At 53.3% G+C, this 24,184-nt stretch overlaps 9 protein-coding genes across 12 annotated transcripts; all 9 read left to right on the top strand.

Moving 5' to 3' along the window:
- Positions 1–13: 13 nt before the first annotated feature.
- ABB37_02747 (WD-40 repeat protein) lies at positions 14–1,601 on the top strand (the record flags this gene model as incomplete). Its single annotated transcript, XM_015799854.1, has 1 exon — positions 14–1,601. Exon 1 carries the CDS (start codon positions 138–140, stop codon positions 1,599–1,601), a length of 1,464 nt encoding a protein of 487 aa, XP_015661456.1. The 5' UTR covers positions 14–137.
- A 541-nt stretch (positions 1,602–2,142) lies between these two features.
- On the top strand, positions 2,143–3,013 carry ABB37_02746 (putative dolichyl pyrophosphate phosphatase; the record flags this gene model as incomplete). Its single annotated transcript, XM_015799853.1, has 1 exon — positions 2,143–3,013. Exon 1 carries the CDS (start codon positions 2,216–2,218, stop codon positions 3,011–3,013), a length of 798 nt encoding a protein of 265 aa, XP_015661455.1. The 5' UTR covers positions 2,143–2,215.
- Positions 3,014–3,803: 790 nt separating this feature from the next.
- Positions 3,804–5,432, top strand: ABB37_02745 (hypothetical protein; the record flags this gene model as incomplete). Its single annotated transcript, XM_015799852.1, has 1 exon — positions 3,804–5,432. One exon carries the CDS (start codon positions 3,804–3,806, stop codon positions 5,430–5,432), a length of 1,629 nt encoding a protein of 542 aa, XP_015661454.1.
- An 881-nt stretch (positions 5,433–6,313) lies between these two features.
- Positions 6,314–7,178, top strand: ABB37_02744 (hypothetical protein; the record flags this gene model as incomplete). The annotated part of the gene is made up of 1 exon (XM_015799851.1): positions 6,314–7,178. The coding sequence occupies exon 1, from the start codon at positions 6,735–6,737 to the stop codon at positions 7,176–7,178; it is 444 nt and encodes a 147-aa protein (XP_015661453.1). The 5' UTR covers positions 6,314–6,734.
- A 995-nt stretch (positions 7,179–8,173) lies between these two features.
- Positions 8,174–9,535, top strand: ABB37_02743 (putative rab6 GTP-binding protein; the record flags this gene model as incomplete). Its single annotated transcript, XM_015799850.1, has 1 exon — positions 8,174–9,535. Exon 1 carries the CDS (start codon positions 8,288–8,290, stop codon positions 9,533–9,535), a length of 1,248 nt encoding a protein of 415 aa, XP_015661452.1. The 5' UTR covers positions 8,174–8,287.
- Positions 9,536–10,057: 522 nt separating this feature from the next.
- On the top strand, positions 10,058–11,599 carry ABB37_02742 (putative phosphatase 2C; the record flags this gene model as incomplete). Of its 2 annotated transcripts, none has more annotated exons than XM_015799849.1 (1): positions 10,058–11,599. In XM_015799849.1, the coding sequence occupies exon 1, from the start codon at positions 10,445–10,447 to the stop codon at positions 11,597–11,599; it is 1,155 nt and encodes a 384-aa protein (XP_015661451.1). In that variant the 5' UTR covers positions 10,058–10,444. The 2 variants fall into 2 exon arrangements, with proteins under 2 accessions (XP_015661451.1, XP_015661450.1); XM_015799848.1 differs by having other exon boundaries at positions 10,063–11,599.
- Positions 11,600–14,298: 2,699 nt separating this feature from the next.
- On the top strand, positions 14,299–15,722 carry ABB37_02741 (mitogen-activated protein kinase putativeprotein kinase putative (MPK12); the record flags this gene model as incomplete). Its single annotated transcript, XM_015799847.1, has 1 exon — positions 14,299–15,722. Exon 1 carries the CDS (start codon positions 14,478–14,480, stop codon positions 15,720–15,722), a length of 1,245 nt encoding a protein of 414 aa, XP_015661449.1. The 5' UTR covers positions 14,299–14,477.
- Positions 15,723–16,860: 1,138 nt separating this feature from the next.
- On the top strand, positions 16,861–19,119 carry ABB37_02740 (putative endosomal integral membrane protein; the record flags this gene model as incomplete). Of its 2 annotated transcripts, none has more annotated exons than XM_015799846.1 (1): positions 16,861–19,119. In XM_015799846.1, the coding sequence occupies exon 1, from the start codon at positions 17,215–17,217 to the stop codon at positions 19,117–19,119; it is 1,905 nt and encodes a 634-aa protein (XP_015661448.1). In that variant the 5' UTR covers positions 16,861–17,214. The 2 variants fall into 2 exon arrangements, with proteins under 2 accessions (XP_015661448.1, XP_015661447.1); XM_015799845.1 differs by having other exon boundaries at positions 16,871–19,119.
- Positions 19,120–20,485: 1,366 nt separating this feature from the next.
- ABB37_02739 (putative kinesin) lies at positions 20,486–22,588 on the top strand (the record flags this gene model as incomplete). Of its 2 annotated transcripts, none has more annotated exons than XM_015799844.1 (1): positions 20,486–22,588. In XM_015799844.1, the coding sequence occupies exon 1, from the start codon at positions 20,714–20,716 to the stop codon at positions 22,586–22,588; it is 1,875 nt and encodes a 624-aa protein (XP_015661446.1). In that variant the 5' UTR covers positions 20,486–20,713. The 2 variants fall into 2 exon arrangements, with proteins under 2 accessions (XP_015661446.1, XP_015661445.1); XM_015799843.1 differs by having other exon boundaries at positions 20,495–22,588.
- Between the last annotated feature and the right edge of the window lie 1,596 nt (positions 22,589–24,184).

Here is a 24,184-nt window from a genome sequence, read left to right as displayed (position 1 = left end):
CTTCATCTCCTCAGTTTGGCGGAACGCAGCACACGATACGCATTTCAAGTAACGTGTCTCTATCCTTTCCTAGCGAGGGGAGTCTAACAAGGAACAGACCACACACGCGTACACATATTGAGAAGACAAATAGGACGATGGACCGTGGCGGTGGATATCAGCGTCGAGAGGGCTTTGGTTACGGCGGTGGTGGTTATGGCGGTTACGGAAGAGGCGGCGGTGGTGTTGGTGCCGGTGGCGGCCACTTCAACAGCGGCGGCTTCGGCGGACCCGGTGCCCCGCGGCGGCGCTTCCGTAGCGACTTCGACCCGGAAGAGTACGCGCCGCGCCGCAAGATCCATGGACAGCGGCCCGTCGACTTCTACTCCCCTGCGATCCAGCACGTGCTGACGCGTCTGGTGCCGCGCAAGACGCCTTACCACTACCACGTCGCCCCGCACGAGTACTACACAAAAGACCTTGTCACCGCTAGTGTGACGAACTACAACCCTAGCACGGCCCTCTGCACGCAGTGGGTGAACACGTCGTACCATCCTGATAGCAAGGGTGGTCGGGTGCGTACCCCGCTGTACGGCCTGCAGTGGTCGCCCAGCGGTCGCCGCCTCCTCTGCTCGACCGGCCGCGGAGAATTCCTCCTCTTCAACGGACAGTCCTTCGGAGTTGAGGTGAAGACGGTGGCGCACGAGGACAACCGACCATGCCGCGCCATCGCGTGGGGCCGGCGGCATGACTTGATCCTGAGCGGCGACGACGCCGGCAAGTTAAAGATGTGGATGTCGAGCTTTGTGTTCATGTCGGAAGTGGACACGAGCCACCGTGCCGTGCGCGAGATCTCGTGGGCGCCGCAGGAGCTGAAGTTTTGCACCGCCGGGCAGGACGGCTCCGCCAAGGTGTGGGACACCAACACCGTTGGCGCACACTCGGCCTCCGCCGGCGCCGGCGGCAGTGAGCAGCAGATGGCGATGGAGGAGGTGAAGCTGGAAGGCCACGGCGGTGACGTGACGACGACGCACTGGCACCCCTACCGCTCCCTCATCGCCACGGGCAGCCAGGACACGCAGTGCCGCCTGTGGGATCCGCGAACGGCGTCGCGCGGCAGCGTTGCCGCTCTGCACGGCCACAGTCAGGCGCTCACCTGTGTGCGGTGGCACCCCGACGGCCGAACGCTTCTGAGCGCGTCGAAGGACGGCGCGGTGAAGCTGTGGGACATCCGCAAGACGCAGCCGGAGGTGAAGCGCTTTACGGGGCACGTGGACGCCGTGGATAAGGTGGACTGGCACCCCACCGTCGCTGACTTGTTCGCGAGCACCGGGGCGGACGGCAGCATTATGTACTGGATGGTGGCGGAGGGCGATGGGGCGCTGACGCACGGCATCGAGGAGATCATTCGTGAGGCCGCGGTGGTGGAGGCGGCGCACGACAAGTTCCGCGACAAGCCGAACCCGGTGCACTGCGTTGCGTGGTCGCCGCTGGGCAATCTGCTGGCGTCCAGTGGTCACGAAGTGAAATACTGGACACGGAATAAACCCGGTGCACTGGAGGAGAAGGAGCGTGGTGTAGAGGAGGATATTCTGGGCGATGAAGGCAACACCGGGATGTGAGCGCCCGCTTTCATGCAGTGCGCAGCCTGCAAGGCAGGCGAATGTTTTGTCTTCTCTCTTTAATTAGGTTCCTTTGGTGTGTGAGGGGTGTGTGTCTTCTGTCATTTTTGTTCAATGGTGCACAGCACTAACAAACACGTTTGTGAAGCAAGCGTGCCTCTCTCCCTCTCTCTGCACGCGTGTGGGAAAAAGTGGAAGGTCGAGCTTTGTGGACTCAACGCCACACTGCGTAAGGAGAGTGGGACGACTTTATCATCGTGTTCCAGCTGCCCAGTTTCCTTTTTTCCCTGGGCCTCGCCTACAAAAGTAATTTGGTGTTCTTTTTGCAGAAGAGGAAAGATTCGTTGAGCCGCGGTGTTTACAAAGGAATGAGCGTACAAACTGTGCTGTTGCTCTCTTGCTTGTCTCTCGCCGTATTACTTGGAATGCAGTACAACGGACTGTGACCTTTTCCCCTTCTCGCCCTTATTCTTCAATCCATACCCATCTACATACTTTGCGCTTACTGGTCCAATACCATTATTATTATTATTATTATTAAGCGCCAAGACGATTCTTTGGCTCTAATACTCGTGTAAATTTCTCGGTGTTGCCACCCTCTCTTTACTTCCTGGATGGATCTGCTGGTGCAAGTGTGGTCGTACACGCACCTCTCCGCCGTGGAGCTGCAACAAGGCGTGGCATTGGCGTCGTCCCGCCATGCCAACTCGTTCGACTACCCAAACTGGAAGTCGTGGGCACTGACAGAAGTGCTGTACCGCGACCACGACGTGCTCAGCAAGGCCTTCGCCGTTGCGTCCTTTCTCCCGCTTGTCATCGTCATGTTCCTCGCCGGTCTCGCCAGCGCGCCGTGCCGTGAGCGGCGCCTTCCCGCGCTGAACCTGATTTTGTTTCTGGTTCTCAGCGTAGGGCTGAACCTCACGTGTAAGGAGTGCATTCGCAGTCAACGCCCCGCACACCCCGCAGCCGGAATGAATTACACCACCATTCATGGTATGCCCAGCGATCACTCGCAGTTTATGGCGGGATTAGCGGTATACTTGATGCAACGCTGGAAAGCATGCAATCGGTCCCCCTCCAGTGCCTCTGTTACGGTGCCACAAGCAAGAAGAAAACAAAACCCTTCGAAAAAGGCAGCTACACATTCGCTGGTCGGTCCGCACGGCACGCAAAGACCCTTGCCTCGTCTCCTGTTTGCCTTTCTGATTTCGGCAGCTTTTTTTGTAGGGGCCGGTCGGGTGTACAACGGCTACCATACGATAGGACAGGTCGTGGCTGGGTGGGTAGTGGGGGCCGCGTTGGCGCTCCTCTGCACGACGGCCGCTGCGCAGCGCGGACTAACGTGGACCTCAGAAACGGTTATGCTGCCTGTGATGCTTGTTTGCACATACTGGACCAATGCTGTCTGTTAGTCATGCGCGCTCGTGGCGATACCTCGGGATGAGAAGGTTCTCTTTTTCTCATTTGTATGTGCGTGTGTGTTTGTGTTTGCGGGAATCGGTCGGAGAAGAGGAGTCGGGATTGACTCTCCTGCTCGAACTGGCGCCATTTCATTCTCTAAAACGTGCTGCTTGGACGGTTTCCTGTAATGATGAATTGACGCTCCTCACATACGATTTCAGAATAATAATAAAAATAGGAATAAGAATATGTCCCCCAGGCCCGAGTAGAGGTGATACATTTTTGCTGTTGTTTTGTATTAGGTTCGTTGATACCGCTCTCTCCCCCTCCCCCCCCCCCCTCCTACTCTCCATGAGAGGAGCGAAATAGCGTCTCATACTCCGCTGCGGCAACGTCAGACAACGCATCACGATGCGCTTTCGTATTGTGTGGGAATGAGTCGCATCGCTGTAGTCTCTCTCATCGCCGTCTTCGTCTTTTTTTTTCGATTTGTCTCATTTTTTTTTGTCCCTGTACGCGACACCGCACCGTCAACGAACCCTTTCTGTTAATACGTGTATGTTCCCCTTTCTACAGCAAACGCAATTACAACGTGTAGAACTTTCCGACACGCTAAGGAGTGAGCGCGTTGCCGCTTTTACAGCCAAACCGCGAAGTTACGTACTTCCGATTTCTTCGTTTTCTCCCCCTCCGCTCTGTGAGCGAGACACCTGTCGCCTCTTCGATGCTGAGCAACGGGGGACTTTCCTTTTAATAAATATATAAAGGTATTGACAAAAAAAAAACGGCAGAATCATTATCATGATCACTGCCAGAAATGTGTTTCAGCAGCTCACCTCGGGGCCAGGGATCATGGACAATGTGTGCAACTTCATCATCCGTCCGCCACGCTCCGAATACGAGATGGAGGAGTTGGGCCCCGAAGTGTTCCGCCTCGGCGATGACGGCAAGCAGCGCTTTATGCGTCACGACTTTGAGTTAGAAAACATGCGTGGCCTCCGCATTCAGTGCTCGTGGTTCAAGCCCTACCCCGACCAGCGCACGCCCTGTGTGGTCTACTGCCACGGCAACTGCGGCAGCCGCTACGACGCCCTCGAGGCTCTCTTTGTGCTGGGCGAGGGCATGAGTCTCTTCTCCTTCGACTTCTGCGGGAGTGGGATGTCGGAGGGCGAGTACATCAGTCTCGGCTTCTACGAGCGACAGGACCTCGCAGCCGTGATGGAATTCTTAATGCTGAAGAGCGACGCGGTGGACGGTGTGGCGCTGTGGGGACGCAGCATGGGCGCCGTCACCTCCATCATGTACGCCGCGAAGGACCCGCTGATTCGCTGCATCGTGTGCGACTCCCCCTTTGCGACGTTGCGGGTGCTCATTAACGATTTGGTCGAGCGCCACGGCGGGCGAACGGCGCGGGTGGTGCCAAACGTCGTGGTCCGCGCCATTGTGGAGCGCATTCGCAAGCGCATTATGAAGCGGGCCGTCTTCGACATCGACGACCTGGATACGGTCAAGTACGCCCGCCTCTGCCGCGTGCCTGCCCTTCTCTTTTACGGCTCCGAAGATGACTTCGTGACCTCGCGGCACGGCGAGCTGATCCGTGATGCGTTTCCGATTCCGTGCCTGCAGCAGTACACGCCTGGCGGACACAACGATGAGCGGGACGAGGATATTCAAAAGGTGATTGCGGCCTTTCTGCACCTCTACCTGATCGACAAGCCGAACGGGGAGCGGGAGTTGCGAGCTCAACAGGACATGCAGTCGGCACCAGCAGCGGCATCAACACCCGCAGCAGCGTCTCCCTCCGCCACAGATCAGGCAAGGTCAATGGGGAACGACAACAACAGTAATGCAAATGCGCCTTCGCCCCGTTCGACGGAGACTTGTGCCTCGTCTTCATCAACGTCCTCCGCCTCCACATCGTCGTCGTTGTCCCGTTCTTCTTCCGCCTCTCCCACTGCGTCGGCCGCATCAGCCATCTCATCGGAGCTGCGCCGCGACTACAGCTCTCTTCAAACAACATCTTCCCTTTCTCACTCTGGCGTCGAAACGAGCGCTGAAGCCAGGGAGGCGCCAGAGGCGAGGAAAGAGGATCAATTGGTGCCGGCCACCGCCATCGGTGTTGATGAGTCGTCTCCTCTCGATGCGGGGAAGAAGAAGGAGTTGAATAAGTTGCCGGACTGCCGCGGCAAGACACCGAGCTCCCCAGCGACCGACAACTTCTTTAGCAGAAATGCAATAAAGCCACCGGACTCAGCTGGAGCCTCCCTTTCGCCGCTGCCGCAACTTCAGCCTCTTCCGCATCGGCCAGTGCCCTTCTTCTCTGCAACGAAGAATGAGGCACGGGTGGTGCCGTCTTCCAGGTCTCCGGTGTTGAGGACTGCTAGTAGAAGTGCTCGTCAGTCTAGTCCCGGACGCATGCCAAAGCTGTGAAACGACGACCACGTAGAAGGGGAGAAGGAAAGAGATAGAGGAAGAAAAAGGGGACTAAACTTTTGTGGTGTGCGATCCTCTCTTTGCGCCCTTACTCAATTCGCGCATTCATGTGAAATAAAACAATATATATATATGGGAGAAGTGGTGGTGATTTCTACCTGTGAGGAATCACTATGACCTTTGTGCGGTCGTTGTTGTAGGCCAAATTCACGTGCTCGGGATACTGTTATTATTACTAGTGCTACTTTTCGTATTTCTGGATTTCTTACCTTGGGTTTTTTACTCCTCTCTGATATTTCTGATATACTCATCGCCCCTTTTTTTTCTTTCTTTTCTTCTTCTTTCTCGTTCTGTTCCGCTTTCCCGCGCTCGTTTTAATTATCACCGCTGTTGTGTTGTGTCGGTACTTCGTGATGCCTCTTTCTCTCTCTCTCTCTCCTTGAAGCGTAGAATGCGTGCTGTCTATCCAGTCAACACTTTGCCTTTTTTCTTAAATGAAAGATGACATTTTAGGTTGCAAAACCCCAGAAAAAGAATCCAACTGTGTGCGAGAGAAAGAGTGTGTGTGGGTGTGTATCCATCTTATGCAGTGATTTGGCTACCAATCGAGCGGGGAAGCGTGTTTCGGCAGACCACGAAAAGGAGAATGGACGAGTGTTATTATCACCCCCCCCCCCAAACGGAAAGAGGGAATAGAACACCAAACGAAAGAGCCCACCCTGTCTTTTCTTCCGTGAATTTCTGTGTAACATTACCAAATGTGCTGTAGCTGTATCGCAGATTCTCTCTCCGCACTGTTCCGCCCACTACGCTCTTTTCATCTTTTCTCATTCTTCCTCCCCTCGTTGCGTTGTTCTTTTTTTTCCTGATTCTTCACAGCACTTTGCAAGTACTCGATAGCACTCTGCTCACATGAGTGGCAGCAAGGAACATCAGCGTTGCGTTGGCCCATTCCGCTTTCCAGTTGCCATTGCTGGTGACTCACGCACCACCAACTGACCTTCTTCGTTGTTGTTCACGTTGGCTGCGGCGGAGACTCCTTTTATTTTGGTAAACTAAAAAAGAGAAGCGATCACAAAAGGGAATTGAAAGTAGAGAGGAAGTGTAAATATGGCTAGCAGAGCTTCATGGGGAGTTGCCACCCTCCTCCTCCTCCTGCTGCTGTTGCTGCTCAATGCAGCCTGTTTAGCACGCGCAGCGGCGAGTGCGAGCGCCGCGGACTCCTCTAGTTCCGCTCCTCTGCCGTCGACCACTATCACCACGACGTTCGCCCCCCTCGTCGAGGAGAAGTGGTCCAACATGTCGTTAGAGTTCTTCACCATCTTCGTCAGCATCTCAGGCGGTGCCGGCGTTATTGCCTTCGTCATCGTCGTCGCCTTGTGCTGTCGCGAGTATAAGCTGCTCGAGACGGACGACGATGACAGCGAGTCGGACAGCGTGTATTCGGACAGCGGCGCGTCACCTGCTTCGAACTCCGGCGAAGGGCCCGACTACCCAAACGATGCGGTGAGTCAGACGGAACGCAGCTGGGACGCCGAGAGCAACAATAGTTTTCCAGAAGAAAACGAAAGCCACGATAGCTTCAGACAGCACCGGCACCGGCACCACCGCCACCGCCACCGGCATCATCATCGCCACGGCCGCCATCGATCGCGGTCGCGTTCGTGTGGGGTGTCGACGCCAAACTCGGCAGAGGAAGAGGACGCCGCTGTCACGGATGAGTTCTGGAACGGATCATACTAACGTCTGTCACGAAATGCAAATGCGCGAAACTGCAAAAACAGGCTTTCCATAGTTTTTCATTTCGCCTCCACTGTGTATCGACTTCGCCCCAGATCACTGTCTTAGAATCACTGCATTTTTTCTCGCTCTTTTTCATGTATTTTTTTTGTTTGTTTTGTTTGTTTCCCTCCTTGCCTTCCCACTGTGCAGCAGATGAACGCTTTACGTAATGGCGTTTATTCCTGTAGGGAACGTGTGCCCAGGTGTCTCAACGGCATCCCTTTTTCTCTAACTCTCGTGTCACTTCCACGTCAGCCCACCGACATTATTATGCTTTCTTTGTTTGCTTGCTTTCTTTTCTCTCCGTCTGCGCACGTGAAAAAACGGTGCAGTTTATGATGTAGCTCTTCTTTTAATGCTGTGTTTTTCTTCTCATGTGAACACGACTCTTTTTTGGCGTTTCTGTTGTTGTCGGTGGAGTCGAGCGATTTAGCCGCCTCGGCCCTTTTCTGTTGGAGTATTATTCAAAGGCCAGAGTTGTTGTTTTTTCCGTGTGTGTGTGCGTAGTAGTTGCGTAATATCATCGTTGAAGCGGCTGAGATGGACGAGATATATAATGGCTTCCCTGGCGTCAAACTTCTTCTATTTGCTCCTCCTTTTCTTCCTTCGCTTGCGGTTTCTTCCAGCTTCTGGTTATGTCTTTTTTCCACGTGACACTTAAGAGATAAATCCGCACACAACACGAAGCAACGCGCTCGTCATCACTAAAACTATCGGAACTTGTTGTGTTTATTATCCCTATTGTTATCTGTTTCGTTTTCGCGTCAATCCCTCCGGTGGATACATTAGTTTGAAGTATCGCCGCATGCCACCTATGTAGCGGCAGCGCGTACTGGAGCCTCAACCGTTGTTGACCCCCTCCTCGACCAATGATTTCATGGCAGCTACAAACTCTCACGCGCTCTATCTCTTTTCTCTTCGGGTTTCTGTTTTCTGTTTTTCCCTCCACTTCTGAAGAGCATACCGCAGCTTCGACAGTTCGCAACCGTCAGTCGGTTTTAACGCCACAATTTATGGCTCCTTCCCATCATAATCAAAAGGAAATGTCGGATTGTGCTGTTTGGTGAACCATGAGTACGCCAAGCAACGTCGCTGTGTATCCTGTAAGGGAGGGAGCATCTGAGGTCATCGAAGTGGTGGATGATTACGGCTTCCTCTCCTCTCGCTCCGCCAACAACACCGACGTGGCAGATACCGTCATACTTGACACAGCAGCTTCCCTCACCTCGTCGGGCTCCTCCTGGGCCGCAGAAGCTCTCGGCGCCGAGGAGCGCTGGTGGGCATCCGCTTTTCTCCTCTACCTTTCCTGGAAGTCCGCCTCGTATCGGCCAGCGGAGCTCATCGTCGAGGATGCAGACAGCAGCTCTGTAGCATCCTCTCCGGCTTGCAGTTGTCATCATACACACGGACGCCAGCAGCAACAACAAGAGACGGATGCAGCGCTAGTAGATCGTTGGTTCTGGAGTCGTTGGGAGGCACGACTACGTCAGTACGGCGGATGCCCGCACATGTCTCTGCGAGGGCTTCTCTGGGGTTTCTTTGCCGGTGCGTGGCAGCAGACCGCTGAGGCACAACACCGTGAGGCCACACAGTACGTGATGACCCTTGCTGACCCAGGCCCTGCGTGGATGCTTTCCAACCCAAACTACGCCGCCGCTCTCGAGGCGATTGACCGTGACGTTGGTCGCACATTCCCTCACCACGTCCTCTTCCACGGTGCCCTCTCGCGCTCTGCGGGTCAGCGCCAGCTGCGGCGGCTCCTCGGCGCGTACGCCGCACGCGATCCGGAAGTGGGCTACTGTCAAGGCATGGCCTTTGTCGCCGCCGTCGTGCTGATGGTTGCACCCGAGACGCAGGCCTACCAGATATTCTGTGGGCTGATGCGCGACGGCGACGGCGGCACGCGCCACAACCAGCTTGGTGATCGCCACGGCATGCGACAGCTCTACCGCTCCGGCTTCCCCCTTCTACAGACGCTGCTGCGCGAGCTAGAGCGTCACGTTGAGTCTCTCCTCCCCGCCCTCGCGGCGCACCTGCAGTCCAACGAGGTGCAAATCTCCATGTTCGCCTCGCGGTGGTTTCTGACGCTGTTTGTGCACCAGCTGCCGCCGCCGCTGCTGCTGCGTGTGTGGGACTTCTTTCTAGTGCGAGGGTGGACGGTGATGGTGCAGGTGGCGGTGGCACTGCTGCATCAGGAGCAGGGCGAATTGCTCAAGCTCGATTTGGAGGGTGTTCTCTTGCGTTTGAAGTCGCTACGATCGCGACGGCAGAATGGGGAGGAGCTGCTGCGACGTTTATGTAGCGTTCCGCTGTTGTAAGGTCACGCAGGTGAAAGGGAAACTGAAAGACAGGGGAGGCTTTGATCGACGGATGAAATATACACCTGGATGCGACGAAGCAATGTGTCAATGCTTGGCACTTCATTCATTTTGGTGTTGTGGTGGTGGTTCTTGCTCCTTGAGTTTTTTGTGTCTTCTACCAATGGAGGCCTTTTCCTTTTGTGCACATTCTGTTTTTCGTTTCACAGCTTTTTGAGCCGCATACACATTCCAAGTCGTTAGTACGCGAGAGCGAAAAGCCGAGGGCAGCGGCGTTGAAGCGGTAGTCGCTTAATCGGTTCGTTCCCAAACCTCACAGTCCTGCACAAACCGAAGAACGCAAAAAAAAAAAGAGAAGCGCGTCTTCTTTTGTCATTCAATTGTTTTGCGGCAACTGTTTAGAACTACGTGGAACGGAGTACGTATGCATTATCCGTTGTGGTTGTTGTTCGCTATGACTTCGCACACGCAACACCATTGCCCGCGTCTTTCTTCCGTCTCCACTTTTCCTACTCTGGCACAGCATAGGTGTGTATTATTATTCCTATTGTTATCATTACTGTTATTGGTTTGGTTTGCCTTTCAGCATTTCCGCATTTCCCTTACATAAAACTCTGTTTTGAAAAAAGGAAAAAACGATCGTTCTTTAGCTACCAGAGCACACACCCACACAAACACACACCCACCCACACACACGTGTTTCTCACGGGAACGTTCTTTCAGTTCGCTGCAGCACGGGCCCCTATATCCTTCGCTTTCTGTGTAGGTACGTGTTTGACCGTGATACAGGCACTTTCCGCACTTCACCTCCCCGTAAACACTATATACGTATCAACGTATATACCCCCCTCTCTTTTTTTTCCTGTAGTACATCCCTTTGAGCCTCGTGGGGTTTTTCTTTTTGCCAAGATGGGTCTTATGCTGCCGAAGCCGATCCTTAGCAAGGTCGTAGATCGTGCAGGGAACAGCTACGTGAACGCTGCGTGCGCATCTCAGAACGGCTTCCGTAACTCCATGGAAGACGCGCACATGCTAGTCGCCACCGAGGACAGTAACGTCGCCTACTTTGGCATCTTTGACGGTCATAGCAATGCGGACTGTAGCGCGTACGTGGCGAAGGAGTTGCCGGGGCGCCTGAAGAAGCTGCCGGAGCCGATCACGGCAGAGATGCTAGAGCAGGTGTGCATAGACGTGGACGAGGCGTACATGAAGGCCAACGTAGAGGGCGGCTCCACCGGCACCTTCTGCCTCATCCGCAAAGACCTCAACGTCACCATCGCGAACGTGGGCGACTCGCGCATTCTCATCTGTCGCGGCGGCAAGCTCGTCTTCGCCACCGAGGACCACAAGCCCTTCAACAAACAGGAGACGGACCGCATTGTTAGCTGCGGGGGTAGCGTCGTGAGTAACCGCGTCGACGGCGACCTGGCAGTGTCCCGCGCCTTCGGCGACGCCTCCTTCAAGGTCAAGGGCACGAAGAACCACCGCAATCAGAAGGTGATCGCAGTGCCGGACGTGTCCTTTGTGCAGTGCCAGCCGGGCGACTTTATCATCCTCGCCTGCGACGGCGTCTTTGAGGGCAGCTTCTCGAACGAGGACGTCTGCCAGTTTGTGTGGGAGCAGCAGCAGAACTGCTGGGACGACCTGGCCGTCGTGGCGTGCCGTGTGTGCGACGAGGCGATCCGCTGCGGCAGCAAAGACAACATCTCCTGCATGGTCGTCCAGCTCGGCGAGGGCGCGTCGAAGGTGAAGGCGTTCGGGGCACGCAGCTTTGTGCCCGGTCCGCCGTTCCCGCGCAACCAGCAGCCCTGCCGCACGGCGTACGGGCAGATGGCCGAACTGGGTCACACGACCACCGCCGCTGCCCTGCAGACCCGCTACCAGCTGCTGCAGGCCTTCTCGAAGAACAAGCTGAACGATCAGCCGCCGGTGATGCGGACGGCCTTCGAGATGAGCGACGAGGTTGACGTAGAGACGGAGTGGTCCTTCTTTGGCAAAGGTCCTGCGCCGGGCAACGAGAAGAACTTCTTCGAGGCCTTGGCGAACGCAGGTGGCAATTCGTGAAAGGGAGGAGTGGGTCACTTCTTCTTCTAAGCTGCGATGGACGCCGGTGCACTCCCGTTTTTTTTTTTAACGTACATTGCTCCCGCGGGTGGGGAGCATGAAGGAGACATGATCTTTGGAGCAACTAGCGCTGTCGCAAACAGACAAAAAGAAAAATGGATGCCTCGAGCGTCGCACCTCGCGCGATTCTTCCCCACCCCCCTCCTTGTGGATGAAATGCGATCGCATAGGAGAACGAAATCGGCACAGAAAGAAGAAACTTTTGTTGTGGGTTTTCTCTTTCTTTTCCTCGTCCAGTTCGGCTCTGTAACCCACAACTCCGTCTACATATATTACTTATTTTTCTCCTTACGATGTTGTTGTACCTGCCGTAGATCGACAGTTGATCTTGTCGTAGTGCTTGCTCGAATATATGAGAAGTGGTGGAGAGGTGGTGCTTGTTTCGTTGTTATGATGATTTGCTATTTACTACTACTTCTATTATTATTATTATTATGAAAGTGGTGCGTTATAATGTTATCGCCTTTCTCAGACTTGTACTGTTGTGGGTGGAGGTTTTCCGCCTCTGTATCATGTGTTTTTTTTTCCTTTTCTTTCTAGAGCCTGTCTTTGTAAAATGATTGCTTTTTGTTTTCCCTGTTTGTTTCGAAACGCCTTTTGTGAAGCTGAAAAAGCGCCTGTTTTGATGGTGCATGTGGGATAGTTAGGGCGCCCCTAAAACCGGACAAACACACGAACTCACCCGCACACAACGCCAGTGTACACTCACACCTTTCTCGTATATATATATATATATATGTTGGCAAGTTGTGCCTGTAATTTGTTTTTATTCCTGAATGCTATGTTGTTTTCTCCTCTCAGTACATGAGTTTTTTCATCGATTTGGGTTTTTGTTTTTTATGACAGGCGTTTTGTTTGTCGTTCATGTTCGTCTTCGGTGCTTGAACATGCCGCGCCACTGTCCACTGCATTGGTAGATCTACTCATACAGCACAGGCACACCCACGCTCGCAGCCACCGAAGCACACATCATTAGGTGACTGAAGGCACAATTAAACGGTAGATATGTTTTTCTTTCTTTCCACTTCATACGGGTTTTTTTTTTTTGGTTGTTGTCGTGCTCTTGTACCCTTCGCGATTTCCCCCTCAGGAGTGTTTGATGGATCGATGAGCAGCTTCGCCATCGTTGGTGCCGTCTGTGTTCGTGCTTTGTAATCCACACTGGCAGTGCGCAGAGGGAGTATATATTTATATTTATTTTGAGATTTCAAGACGCTTAATAAAAGAAAGAAAAGACGACACGGGGAAAGGAAAAAAAAGTGCTTCTTCCTTCATCGACGAACATTCGTTCACTGACGTGAAATTGTTGTTGCAACACTATGTTACTATACACCGCAACGGAGAACGTTAGAGCATCGAGAGGTGCTGATGGCGGCAAAGAAAGAACAAAAGGCGGGAAAAAAACGTAGGTCAGAAGCAAACAAAGAAGAGAAAAGAAAGGCAGAGATGCGACTAGAATGACATTTTTTTTCTGTTGAAAGGAAAGAAATCTTTAGCGGACGCAGCCTTCTTTGGGGGGAGGGGAGTCTTCGCGCGTCCAGTCTTTTTTTGCCTCTTCTTTTTTTCTTCTCGCCTTTGTCAGCTGCCTCCTTGTCATCGCTGTTTTGCTTATCAGCGCTGTGTCAGATTACCTCGCGTCTGTTCTCCTGCTTTGTCTGTCCTCCCCGTTTAGTGTTCGCGGGTGTGTACTCCCTCATTTTCTTTGTTTCCTTTTTTTGCCAGTGATTTGTTTCTGTTGTTGTTGTCGGATACGAAAAAAACCTCATCCTTTATTACGTTCTTTGCACCATATGAAAACAAACGAAGACAAAGAGAAAAGAGAGAAAAGTAGGAGCGACCCCTGATGTCTCCCAAATGAGCTGTAAAGTTGCGATGCGGAAGGAGCCAAGTTTAGAGCCGGCCCGTTGCTGAGTACGCGCTGACGTTTGAAAGGGCTGTGCGGAAATCGATGGCGTCACTGGATGGGTCATCTGATGCCCGCGTTGCTCTGCTCTTCTCAATACATGAGGCTTTAACTGGCAGCAGTAGCAGCAGCGTTGTTCTGCGGTTTTGCGTTTGTCTTCCTTCCTTTTTTTTTTGTTCGCTCCTGTTTCTTGAATAATACTCCAGAGCTGCGGTACTCTTTAATTGAAGAGAAGCGAAGCGAAGAAAGAGTTTCGTGTAATCCTCTGCGCTCTTTTGCTTGTTTATTTTCTTGGAGGGGAGGAAGAGGGGGGAGGTTGTGGTGGTGATGGTCGCTGTTGTCATTGGGTTGCCCGTTATAACTTTCGTATTTTACTACCGCGTTTTCAGTGCTGAACTCGATGCATCTGTTTGAAATTTCGGAAACACAAAAAACCCAAGAAGCACTGAGAGATGCACAGGAGGAAGGCATGAGGAGAAGAGGCGCCTCTGATTCAGCTATCCGCGCCTTCTCGCAATTCTGCTACATCTGAGCCTCACGAAAGAGAAGAAAAGAATAGTACAGCACTGCGGTCCTTTGAGTGCTTGCATAGGTTCGCGTACAGACGCCATTTACAGGACTTTATTGCTTCACATGTTCTTTGTCGCTCTTTCTTTTACACACCGGCGCCGTGTCAGGGGCCCCTTCTCACGTAATTCCTCTTCTTCCTTTCTTTTCTCGTTGTGTTCTCCTCACAGACGGAAATCTTCCCGCAAACGCGCTTACGCAGCGGACCGAAGCGCATCGGCTTTTTCTTATCTTTTCTCCCCTCTCTTAACTGATCAATACATATTCGTCATTCTTGTTTTGTCTCAAGTAGGAAACCCCCCCCCACCCGTTTTTTTCTCTTTCAACGGGTCTTCACTCTCTTTTAAGATGATGCTTACAAAGGTGGAGGGCCCCAACGCGGCGGGCAACAAGGTGTACGTGTTCGGCGTGGACGCCTACACGCTGGAGGTGCCACAGCGGTACAACGTTCAGTACTTCGTGGGCCGCGGCGCCTACGGCTTCGTGTGCAGTGCCGTGGACGAGGTCACGAACGAGTCGGTAGCCATCAAAAAAGTCACCCACCTCTTCGACGACGCCGTGGACGCGAAGCGGGTGCTGCGGGAGGTGAAGCTGCTCTCCTTCCTGCACCACCCCAACATTCTCTCCCTGAAGGACCTCTTCAAGGCGCCGGACCCGGTGGAGACCTACACGGAGCTCTACGTCGTGACGGACTTGATGGAGTCGGACATGGACGCCACCCTGCGCTCCCCACGTGTAAAACTGGCTGCCGGGCACGGGCAGTTCTTCACCTTGCAGCTGCTCTGCGCCTTGCAGTACGCGCACAGCGCCCACGTGCTCCACCGCGACTTGAAGCCCGGTAACCTGCTGACGGATGCGGAGTGCAACTTGAAGCTGGGCGACTTCGGGCTGGCACGTGGAATTGGCGCGGACGACACCATGACGCAGTACGTCTTCACGCGCTGGTACCGCCCACCGGAGTTGCTGCTGGTGTGTAAGCACTGCAGCTACAGCGCGGATATGTGGGCAGTGGGTTGCCTCGCCGCGGAGATGTTCACCGGCAAGCCGCTCTTCCCCGGCAAGGACTACATCAACCAGATTAACCTGATTGTAGAGCTGCTCGGCGTGCCGGACCTCGAGCACGACCTCCCGCCGAGCACATCGAAGGAGGCTGTGCATTACCTCGCCTCACTCCCCCACAGTGGAGGGAAGAAGCTGGAGGAGTTCGTACCGGAGCTGCGCACGCGATTTGACGAGGCGAGCTTCTTTGACGGCTTTGACACGGAGCTGGAGGAGGAGATTGTGGCGGAGGGTGGCACCGTGGCGCGCGCCCAGCCCCGGCCCCCGCAGGACTACTACGACGAGTTCGTGGACTTTGTTTTTGGGCTGCTGCGCTACAACCCAGAGCAGCGGAGGACGGCGAAGGAGTCGATTGCGCACGCCTGGCTGAAGGACGTCCGCGGCCCGCAGGAGACTATTGGCGGGTGCGAAGCAGAGCAGGTGTATAAGTGGGACGAGGAAGGGGAGGCTTTCACTATCCCGCAGCTGCGGCACATGTTCATCGACGAAATCGAGAAGTTTGCTGCTGCCAAAAGGCAGCGAGGAGGGCAGTAACGGCAGCGGCATGTTATTTTGAGATCTCGTGTTTATCCCTCTTCGTTGCAGAGGCGCGTTTTTTTGTTGGCCGCAGCGAGACGCATCCGTGCGAGTGGGCGACAACCGTGTGGGGGAATTGAAAAGGAAGCGAAGCGTTTGTTTCATACCGTGTCTCTGCTTGTGTTGTTGTTGTATTATTGTGAGGGCGCCTGCGCATATCTTTGTTCTGTGCAATTATAACTTTGGTGTTCGCGGTTTTAATGGGGGGAGGTGTCTCAGCGAGTGAGTCGTCCCCACCGCGCTACACACAAACAAACCGCAGCGGTTGAGGGGAGAAAGCCACGAGCATTACCTCCCAAACCGTCGCCAGCGCAGACATGTGCATATCCATCTATCTGTCTATTTATCGGTGTAGCTACTTTTTAAGTATTCTGTCGTTGTTACCTATCGCTGATGTTGCTGCTCTCGTCGCTTTCGCGGTTTTCTGTCAGCGCAGTCGTGCGCTTTTGTGGTGGTTTTTTGGTTGCTTTTTGGCGTTTTCGCGATGCTCTCCCTCTCTTATCGTGTTTTGGTTGTCCCCCTCCGCTTTCGACATCGGCTCCCTCGACAGCCACCGTCCAACATAATTGTCTGCCTGATGGTAGGGAGATGAGAGACAGGTTGATGGAAGAGTATCGCAGGTCGCTACTCCTAGTATCTCTGACCTACTGCCACTATTCGCTTCAATGCGAACGGATATCTTACTCTCTTTTGAAAGAGAGGGAAAAAAAAAACGGCAATGAAGATGTGGAGATGACATTTTTTGCGCAAACACAGCGCAAAGATTGAAAGCTGCAACTCAAACTTTTCGAGATAATCAGAGTGAGAAGTAATAGGCAAACCGAGAAGGGAAGATTAACTTTCTGAAAGCTATGCTGCTTACAGCACCCTCTCATCAATGTGTGACCCGCCAACTGTCGTGTTCCGCTTCTGCTGTTCTTTTTAGACTCCGCTGAAATAACGGAGGTTTTTATATATTCACACATCCACGTAAGCTGGCTCTCTGTGGTTCCGTAACGCTTTGATTGCTTCTCCACCACTCACTTCAAGTCTTTCCCCTCCTCTCTCTCCCGTTATCTCGTTATCTTCGCTATTCTTATTCCTCTATCTTGGTGGAGAAACGTCAAGAACGGCGCTAAGCAGCAACATAACTGCCTCATTTTCATTGTTGTGGTGGTTTTTGAAGTATCCTGTTCACTTCTGTTCCTTTAACGAGCGCTACTTAACCGTCCTTTCTTTTCTTTCTGTTGCTATTTGTGTTCGTGCACTGTACTCAGTTGATACATATGCGTAGAAGCAGGCAAACTCGTTAAACACCAACGTCCAGCCCCTTTTCTCTTCCGTTTATTTTCTTGTTATTGCTTTTCCGTGTGTTCCACTCACCGAACACACCCTTCACTCGACTCCTACTGTGCGTAAACACAAGAGAGAGGAGAGCCCATCAAAGGGAAAAAGGAGAGAGGGAGAGAAGATGACGTGGAGCTCTGCGAGTGTAGCACGTCTGACGTGCTGCGTTGTGGCGATGCTGTTGTGCTGGGTCGCCAACGACGCCATTGCGTTCAGCTTTGGTTTCATGCGCGACCTCGGCCTGGCGTATGGCGGACACGATTCAATCTCCATTCTCGCCAGCTCCGTTACCTCCAAGAGCAAAATCGTGCCGCTGCGGTGGACCGACGTCTTTCCGTGTGTCCTGAACCTCGACGAAACCATCATCCCGGTGCACCGTAACATTGGGCAGGTCCTGACGGGCGACATGCTCGTCGACTCCGGGATGAAGGTCAAAGTGAAGGAGGGAAACGATTGCACGGTCCTGTGCTCTCTGCCCATGACGGTGGGAGAGGCGGCGAGGCTGGAAAAGCGCATCCGCGGCCGCTACCGTGCCCAACTTTTTCTCGATGGCCTGCCCGTGATGGACAAGTCCCCTGCGACGCACAGCCGCCTGCGCAGTCGCACCGGACTGCCACTCGGCAACAGCAGCACTATCAACGATAAATTGACGACGGTGGTGTACAACCACTTCAAGTTTGTCATTCACTACTACGTCTCGGGCCTTGAGGCGGACGCGGTTCACATCGTTCAGTTCGATGTGGAGCCGATGAGCATGGCCCTCCCTCCCCTCCCTGCCGGCGCGGCGTGCGTGCCGCAGGAGAAGCCGCTGCTGCAGACGACAGGAATGGCCGCCGACAAGAGCATCACCTTCAGCTACTCGGTGACGTGGGTGCCGACCGACACCCCTTTCACGACGCGCTGGGACGCCTACACCGGGGAGAATCCGTATGAGTCGAAGTTGCATTGGTTCTCCACCATCAACGTCTTCTTCTTGGTGGTGCTGCTGTCGGTGCTGATGTGGTACCTCTTTGTGCGGGCGGTGCGGCACGAGATTTCCACCTACAACGAGGAGGACCTCCTCGGTGATCGCGAGGACAGCGGGTGGAAGCTCGTCTCCGGCGACGTCTTCCGTCCCCCGCGGGGGGCGGTGGTGCTGTCCGTGCTCGTGGGCAACGGCTTTCAGCTCCTCTCCATGGCTCTCGCCTCCCTCCTGCTCGCGGTGATTGGCATGGTGTCGCGTGGGTCGCGTGGCATGCTCATCACACTCCTCATCGGGTTGTTTGTGTTTTTCGCCGGCGTGAACGGGCTTGTTACGGCGACGCTGATCAAATTTTTCCACCGCCGCTCCTGGCAAGCGATCATGCTGTCCGCCGTAGCGCTGCCAGGATTCTTTTTCGCGGTGTACCTGGGGTTGAACTTTATTCTCCTCGGCAACCACGCCGCCAGCACGCTGCCCTTCACCTCGCTTTTGTACTTGCTCTCCTTGTGGCTGCTCATCTCCGTCCCGCTGTGCTTCGCCGGTGCGGTGGTGGGCTTCGGTACAACGGTCAGCATCCCCGTGAAGATGAACACCATCCCCCGCACAATCCCGCCTCAGCCGTGGTACATGAAGGGCACCGTCTCTTACGTGGTCTTCGGCGTGGTGCCTTTCGTCGCCTCCTACGTGGAGCTGCAGTCCGTCTTTAGCAGCATGTGGCTCGGTGCGGGGTATCACATGTTCGGCTTCCTGACCGTCGCTTTTGGCCTCACACTGGCCATCGTCGCGCAGATCTCCATCCTTTCTACGTACTACCAGCTGCAGCTGCTCAACTACCACTGGGCGTGGCGCTCCTTCTTTGTTTCTGCGTCGTACGGTGTGTGGCTGATGGCCTACTGCACCTTCTACTACCTCTTCATCTCCGTGGTGAAGGGCTTCTGGGGGATGTTGCTGTACTTCGGCTACATGGCGTTGGCGTGCGTGACGGCGTCGCTCATCTTCGGTGCGGTGGGCTTCGTTGCCTCGCTGACGTTCGTGCGTATCGCCTATTCCAGCATCAAGGGAGATTAAATGGGGGAAAGGGAAAGGGAAAGAAAATACGAAGTGGGGAGAAGTAAAATTCATTGATACACATGATTATCGAAAAGCAAACCTGTCGTGCAACGACCTCGCAGTGGACGATTTGTTGTTGTTGTTTTTGGCCCATGTTGTTTTGATTTCTTGTTTGGTGCTTTTGGTTGTTGTTGTTGTTTTGAGTCTCTCAAGTGAATGTGTGAGATGAACGCAAGAAGATAAAAAAGTTGAACGACTGTGCGTTGACATGTGTGAAGGGGAAGGGTGGAAAGAAAAGAAGGAAAGAGGGGCTCTGTTATCCTGCCTCCTCTGTCGCATCGTGGAGCGACCTCGGTGTTGTAGATGATTCTTTTTTAATTATTCTTGCTAGCTGCGTGATAAAATGGACTTTTTCGTCTACTACTATACCTCTTGTGCTTCTCTCCATCTCCATGCCCCGTGTTCACGGGGAGGTGAATCACATTTTTGTGCTCTGTTTTCCCTTCGCTTGATTCCCTATGCGCCGAATATTATATCTGGCTAGATCGCAAAAATGAGAAGGAAAGCAAAGGATGCATCTCTATCTGTATTTGTATGTACATGGACATCAGTCAGTCAGCAAAGCTCCGCGTGTTTCTTTTTTCTTTCCCTCGCCATTTTGATGTACTTTTTTAGTAGCAGTAACACGTAGGGAGATGATTGACTGCGTGTATGCACTTTTGAAGCTCTTTGCTCTCTCTCTCCTCTTCTTCTTTTCTTATATCGACAGTTTCCCTCTCATTGTCTTTAAGCTCAAGCTGGAAGGGTGATGTTCGGCGAGAAAGCGAAGGAGGTGAACATTTACTATTCGATTCTTCCGTACTGTAACTGAAGATGTGCGTGCAACGTCGATTGTGGTCTTTTTGATCTCTTCTCCACTTCTTGCCTAGAGTGGTAACTGTCGGTGGAAATGCGAGGAGGGTTGGTATGTTGTTCTGATAAAAAGTAATAGTCGGCGTTCGTTTTCCTTCTGTCGTGAAGAGACAGCACCGGTTATGTGGAGTCTGTGACGCACGCAGGTGCACGCGCAAAGCAAAGCAGTCGACAGCCCGACGGTACACCGATTGTGAAGGAAGGTGTTGGAAGCTGCTGCCGTTGGCTTCCACCGTATGTCAAGGCAAATGCTGACAGTGCAAAAAAACAGCAGGGGTTGCCCTTGCTTTCGACTTGTGATGTTGCCGCACGTGTCAGTTCAGCAGTTGGCCAATCAAATACTGAATGATCTACATTTTATATCCCTCACTTGTTCCCTTTCTTTCCTTCTTTCTTTTTATTACCTCTATCTGCGTGTTCCTGTTGTTTGTTTTTTTCTTCATTTGTTGTTGTGTGTTCGTCCCGGCTTTGAGTGGCCGCAGCGGTCCAGTCGCAGACCCCGTGAAGGTTCAAAAATATATGTAGCGCTGTGCAGCACAGATATACATATACGTACATATATATTTATATTTATTTATTTATTTCTCCCGTGTTGTGCGGGTGCGTGTGGGTGTGCTGCGCGTTACTGAAATCAGAATCTACATTGAGATTATTATTCATTTGTTTTATTTTATTTTGAAGTAACCCATCAACTCCAGCCATGTCTCGTGCGCAGACCAGCAGCAAGACGGCGCCGAAGAACATATCGGTTTACTGCCGTGTTCGCCCGCCGGTCTCGCAGGAGAAGGGTCACACCTTTGAGAACATCACCTTTGACCCCAGAGACAACCGCGCAATCGTGGTGAACCGCAAGTCTGGCACGAAGATGATCGAGAAGCGCTACATGTTCAATCGCGTCTTCCAGCCGAGCGTGACGCAGAAGGACGTGTACGACACCTTCGCGAGGGGCGCCGTCGAGGCCGCCTTTGATGGTCAGCACGGTGTGCTCTTCGTGTACGGTCAGACCGGCTCCGGTAAGACGTTCACCATTAGCAACGATGACCCGAAGAACGAAGGTGTTTTGCAGCAGGCCATGAAGGAGATTTGGGGCAAGATTGCGGCCGACAAGGAGAACGACTACGACTGCTCCGTCAGCTACGTCCAGCTTTACAATGAAATCCTGACCGACCTGCTCGATGAGCAGAAGGCGCGTGTGCGCATTCAGATCGGTTCGGAAGGCCGCGGTGATGTCGTGATGGTGGCCGACGCCACCGGCCTTCCGATCGAACGCCCCGTCAAAGACTACAAGAGCACGATGGACGCCTTCAAGACGGGTATGTCCCGCAAAGAGATGGCCAGCACATCGATGAACAATACGAGTTCCCGCTCGCACACCGTCTTCACGCTGAACATCAACAAGTCCAGGAAGACCCATGCGGTGGAGGTCGGCGCCGGCGGCGACGCGGCGGTGGCGCTCGAGGGCCGTCTCGTGCTGTGCGATCTTGCTGGTAGCGAGCGTGTGAGCAAGACTCACGCGGAGGGCAAGACGCTGGACGAGGCCACGCACATTAACCGCAGTCTGCTTACCCTCGGTAAGGTAGTGGCCGCGCTGACGGAGAACGCGCAGCACGCGCCGTTCCGCGAGTCGAAGCTGACGCGTATTCTGCAGTACTCTCTCATGGGCAATGGCAACACCTCCCTTGTGGTGAACATCAGCCCCTCCGACGAAAACGTCGAAGAGAGTTTGAGCGCCATTCTGTTCGGGCAGCGCGCCAGCCAGATTAAGCAGGACGCCAAGCGCCACGAGGTGCTGGACTACAAAGCGCTGTACCTGCAGCTTATGGCGGATTTGGACAACAAGAACGACAAGACGCTCGAGGACGCCTTGGAGGAGGAGCGTGGCGTCTACGAGGATCGCATCTCCGCCCTCAACGACCAGATCAAGCTGCTGACGGAGGAGAATACGATGCTGCGCAACGAGAACGGCCAGCTGCGCGCTGCCGTGCCGGCGGACAAGCTAAAGATGATTGTCCAGACCCCCGCCAGTCAGGTGGGCGGCGGCGCTGCGAATGGAGCCGCGGCTGGTGCGACGGGCGGTGGAGGCGTTAGTGGTGGTAATAGCTGGGCGGAGGCGAGCCTCCAGCTGCGCGAGATGATCAATCTGCGCGACGCAAAGCTTCGTACGATCAGTGACGAGCGGGTGCGGTTGGCCTTGCTTCTCTCCGAGGAGCAGCGCAAATGCTTCAAGCTGGCACAGAAGATGCAGGCCTTCGGACTCAAATACAAGATGGAGCGCTCGCAGCTGACTCGTCGGCAGGACGAACTAGCCGCCGAGCTGGCCGCGTCGAAAGGTACGGACTACCTCAGTGCGGTGACCAACTTCGATATGCTCACGACCCTCAGCAGTCCCCGCATGCCCCGTGACGGCGAGGAGTTCAACGATTTGGAGAAGGCACAAGCGCAGATTCGCGCCTTCCGTGCGGAGCGCCAGGAGTTGATCGTGTATCAGGCGAAGGCCGCCACCGCTATTCGCATGCTCGTGAAGGAGCGCGACGCGGCTCTGCGTAAGGCTGGTCTGAAGGCCGATTCAAACTAAATGAACATAACGTGAGTACGGAGTGCTGCTTTACGGTCCTCCTCCACCTCTTACAACCTTTGAAAGCTAGCTCTATTTGAGTAGATATCGTTTTTCTTTTTACTCTTTTGAAGTGTGCGTGTCGCCGCTTCGCCATCACTCGTCAAAACTTACGAACCAAGCGAAACTGAAAAACAATGAGGACATCTTATGCTTGCAACTTCGAAGTGTCGTTCATACATATTTATGTATTCCTGTTTATCCTTGTTGTTTCTCGTTGTTGCGCTTTTTCTCTCTTTTCTTTTTTGATTGTCATTGAACATTACAAGCTCTACTTTTTTGGGAGGGGTTGCCCAGCTGCAATTCTCACCTGTTTCATACCTCTAGCAGCTTTGCCCAAGTCTAGAAGGTCTCTCTTTCATGAGCCGCTTCTCTTAATATCACTGCACTCATGTTCAGTTATTTATTTTCGTGTTCTGGTTGCCATGGCGCATTTGTGGGAGGGGGGGGGGATTGTTGTTGGTGTTGTGGGTGTTCAACTTTCATTGTGTGTCGTGCCCGATACAACGCACTGTTCTTTTCTAATTGCTCTTGTTTTTTTTTCTTCTTCTTTGCTCCACCGAATCCGAAAGCCAAAAACGGCTTTGCCTCACGGTATTGCCGCCCTGTCTTTAATGGAAATGCGCAATTTTGTTGGTTTGTGTGTTATTTCTTCGTTTTGTTTGCATGCGCGCTGCCGCCCTTTTTTCTCTGTCTTCATTACTATTTTTTCTTGTGTTTTTTTTTTTCCTGGTTGAAAGCGTGTAAAGCTAGGGAGCGTTGGGCGGTGCAGAGTTGAAGTCTTTAACTTGTGTTGCCTCGTCGCTTTTCTTCTTCTTTTGGATAACGGACGGGGACAAACGGGCTTGTTAGGCTGCGTTTAGGTGCGTTTTGGGTTTTTTCTTTCCGCAAACGAAGAAATGGAGGACGAAGTGCTGTGGCTGAGAGGCACGTGATCTTGTGCCACACTCTCTGGGACTGAGCTTGTGTTGATCAACCAGGTGTGTGTTTGCAGTGATACGCACTGTCCGCATACCAAAACAAAAGAGTCCTTTTCTCACCCTCCTTTTTCGCTTTCTCTTCTCCAGCCGATGACTGAACGTTGTGGGCTTCACTCCTTCACCTTCCCCGTATTGTGTGGTAAGCTGTGGTCTGATGAGGTGTACGTGTGTGCGTGTGTTTCTGTTTGTACGGTTTGACTACTTATGCCACTTTCCCGCCACTTGATTTTCTTTTTTTCTGGGTAAGTCCAAACCACGGTCGTTGTTTGTTTTATTTCTGTTCTTCGTGTTTCGGTTTCGTAAGGGCTTTTTCCCCGTTAAATGCAACAGAGAATTCTCAGAAAAAGAGGCAGAACTCCGCTCGTAATGCATTTCTTTGCCGATGGAGAGTCAGCAGCGCGTCTGTGAAGCTGCGTCGAACAGGGAAAAGGAAGAAGAGCTGTTTTCAGCTACGCTGTCGGCTGCTCCGTCCTTCCTTTTTTTTATAGATTTTCCCTGGAGGCGATGCATTTTTACCGCTGGTTGCTACACAGCATACGCAGCTGCATAGCGTTGACGACTTTGCACTCAAAGGTGT

This window comes from Leptomonas pyrrhocoris (assembly GCF_001293395.1).
Source record: "Leptomonas pyrrhocoris isolate H10 chromosome Unknown, whole genome shotgun sequence".
Lineage (NCBI taxonomy): Eukaryota > Euglenozoa > Kinetoplastea > Trypanosomatida > Trypanosomatidae > Leptomonas > Leptomonas pyrrhocoris.
The sequence above is the reverse complement of the archived record's forward strand: the minus strand, read 5'-3'. Positions and strand labels throughout refer to the sequence as shown.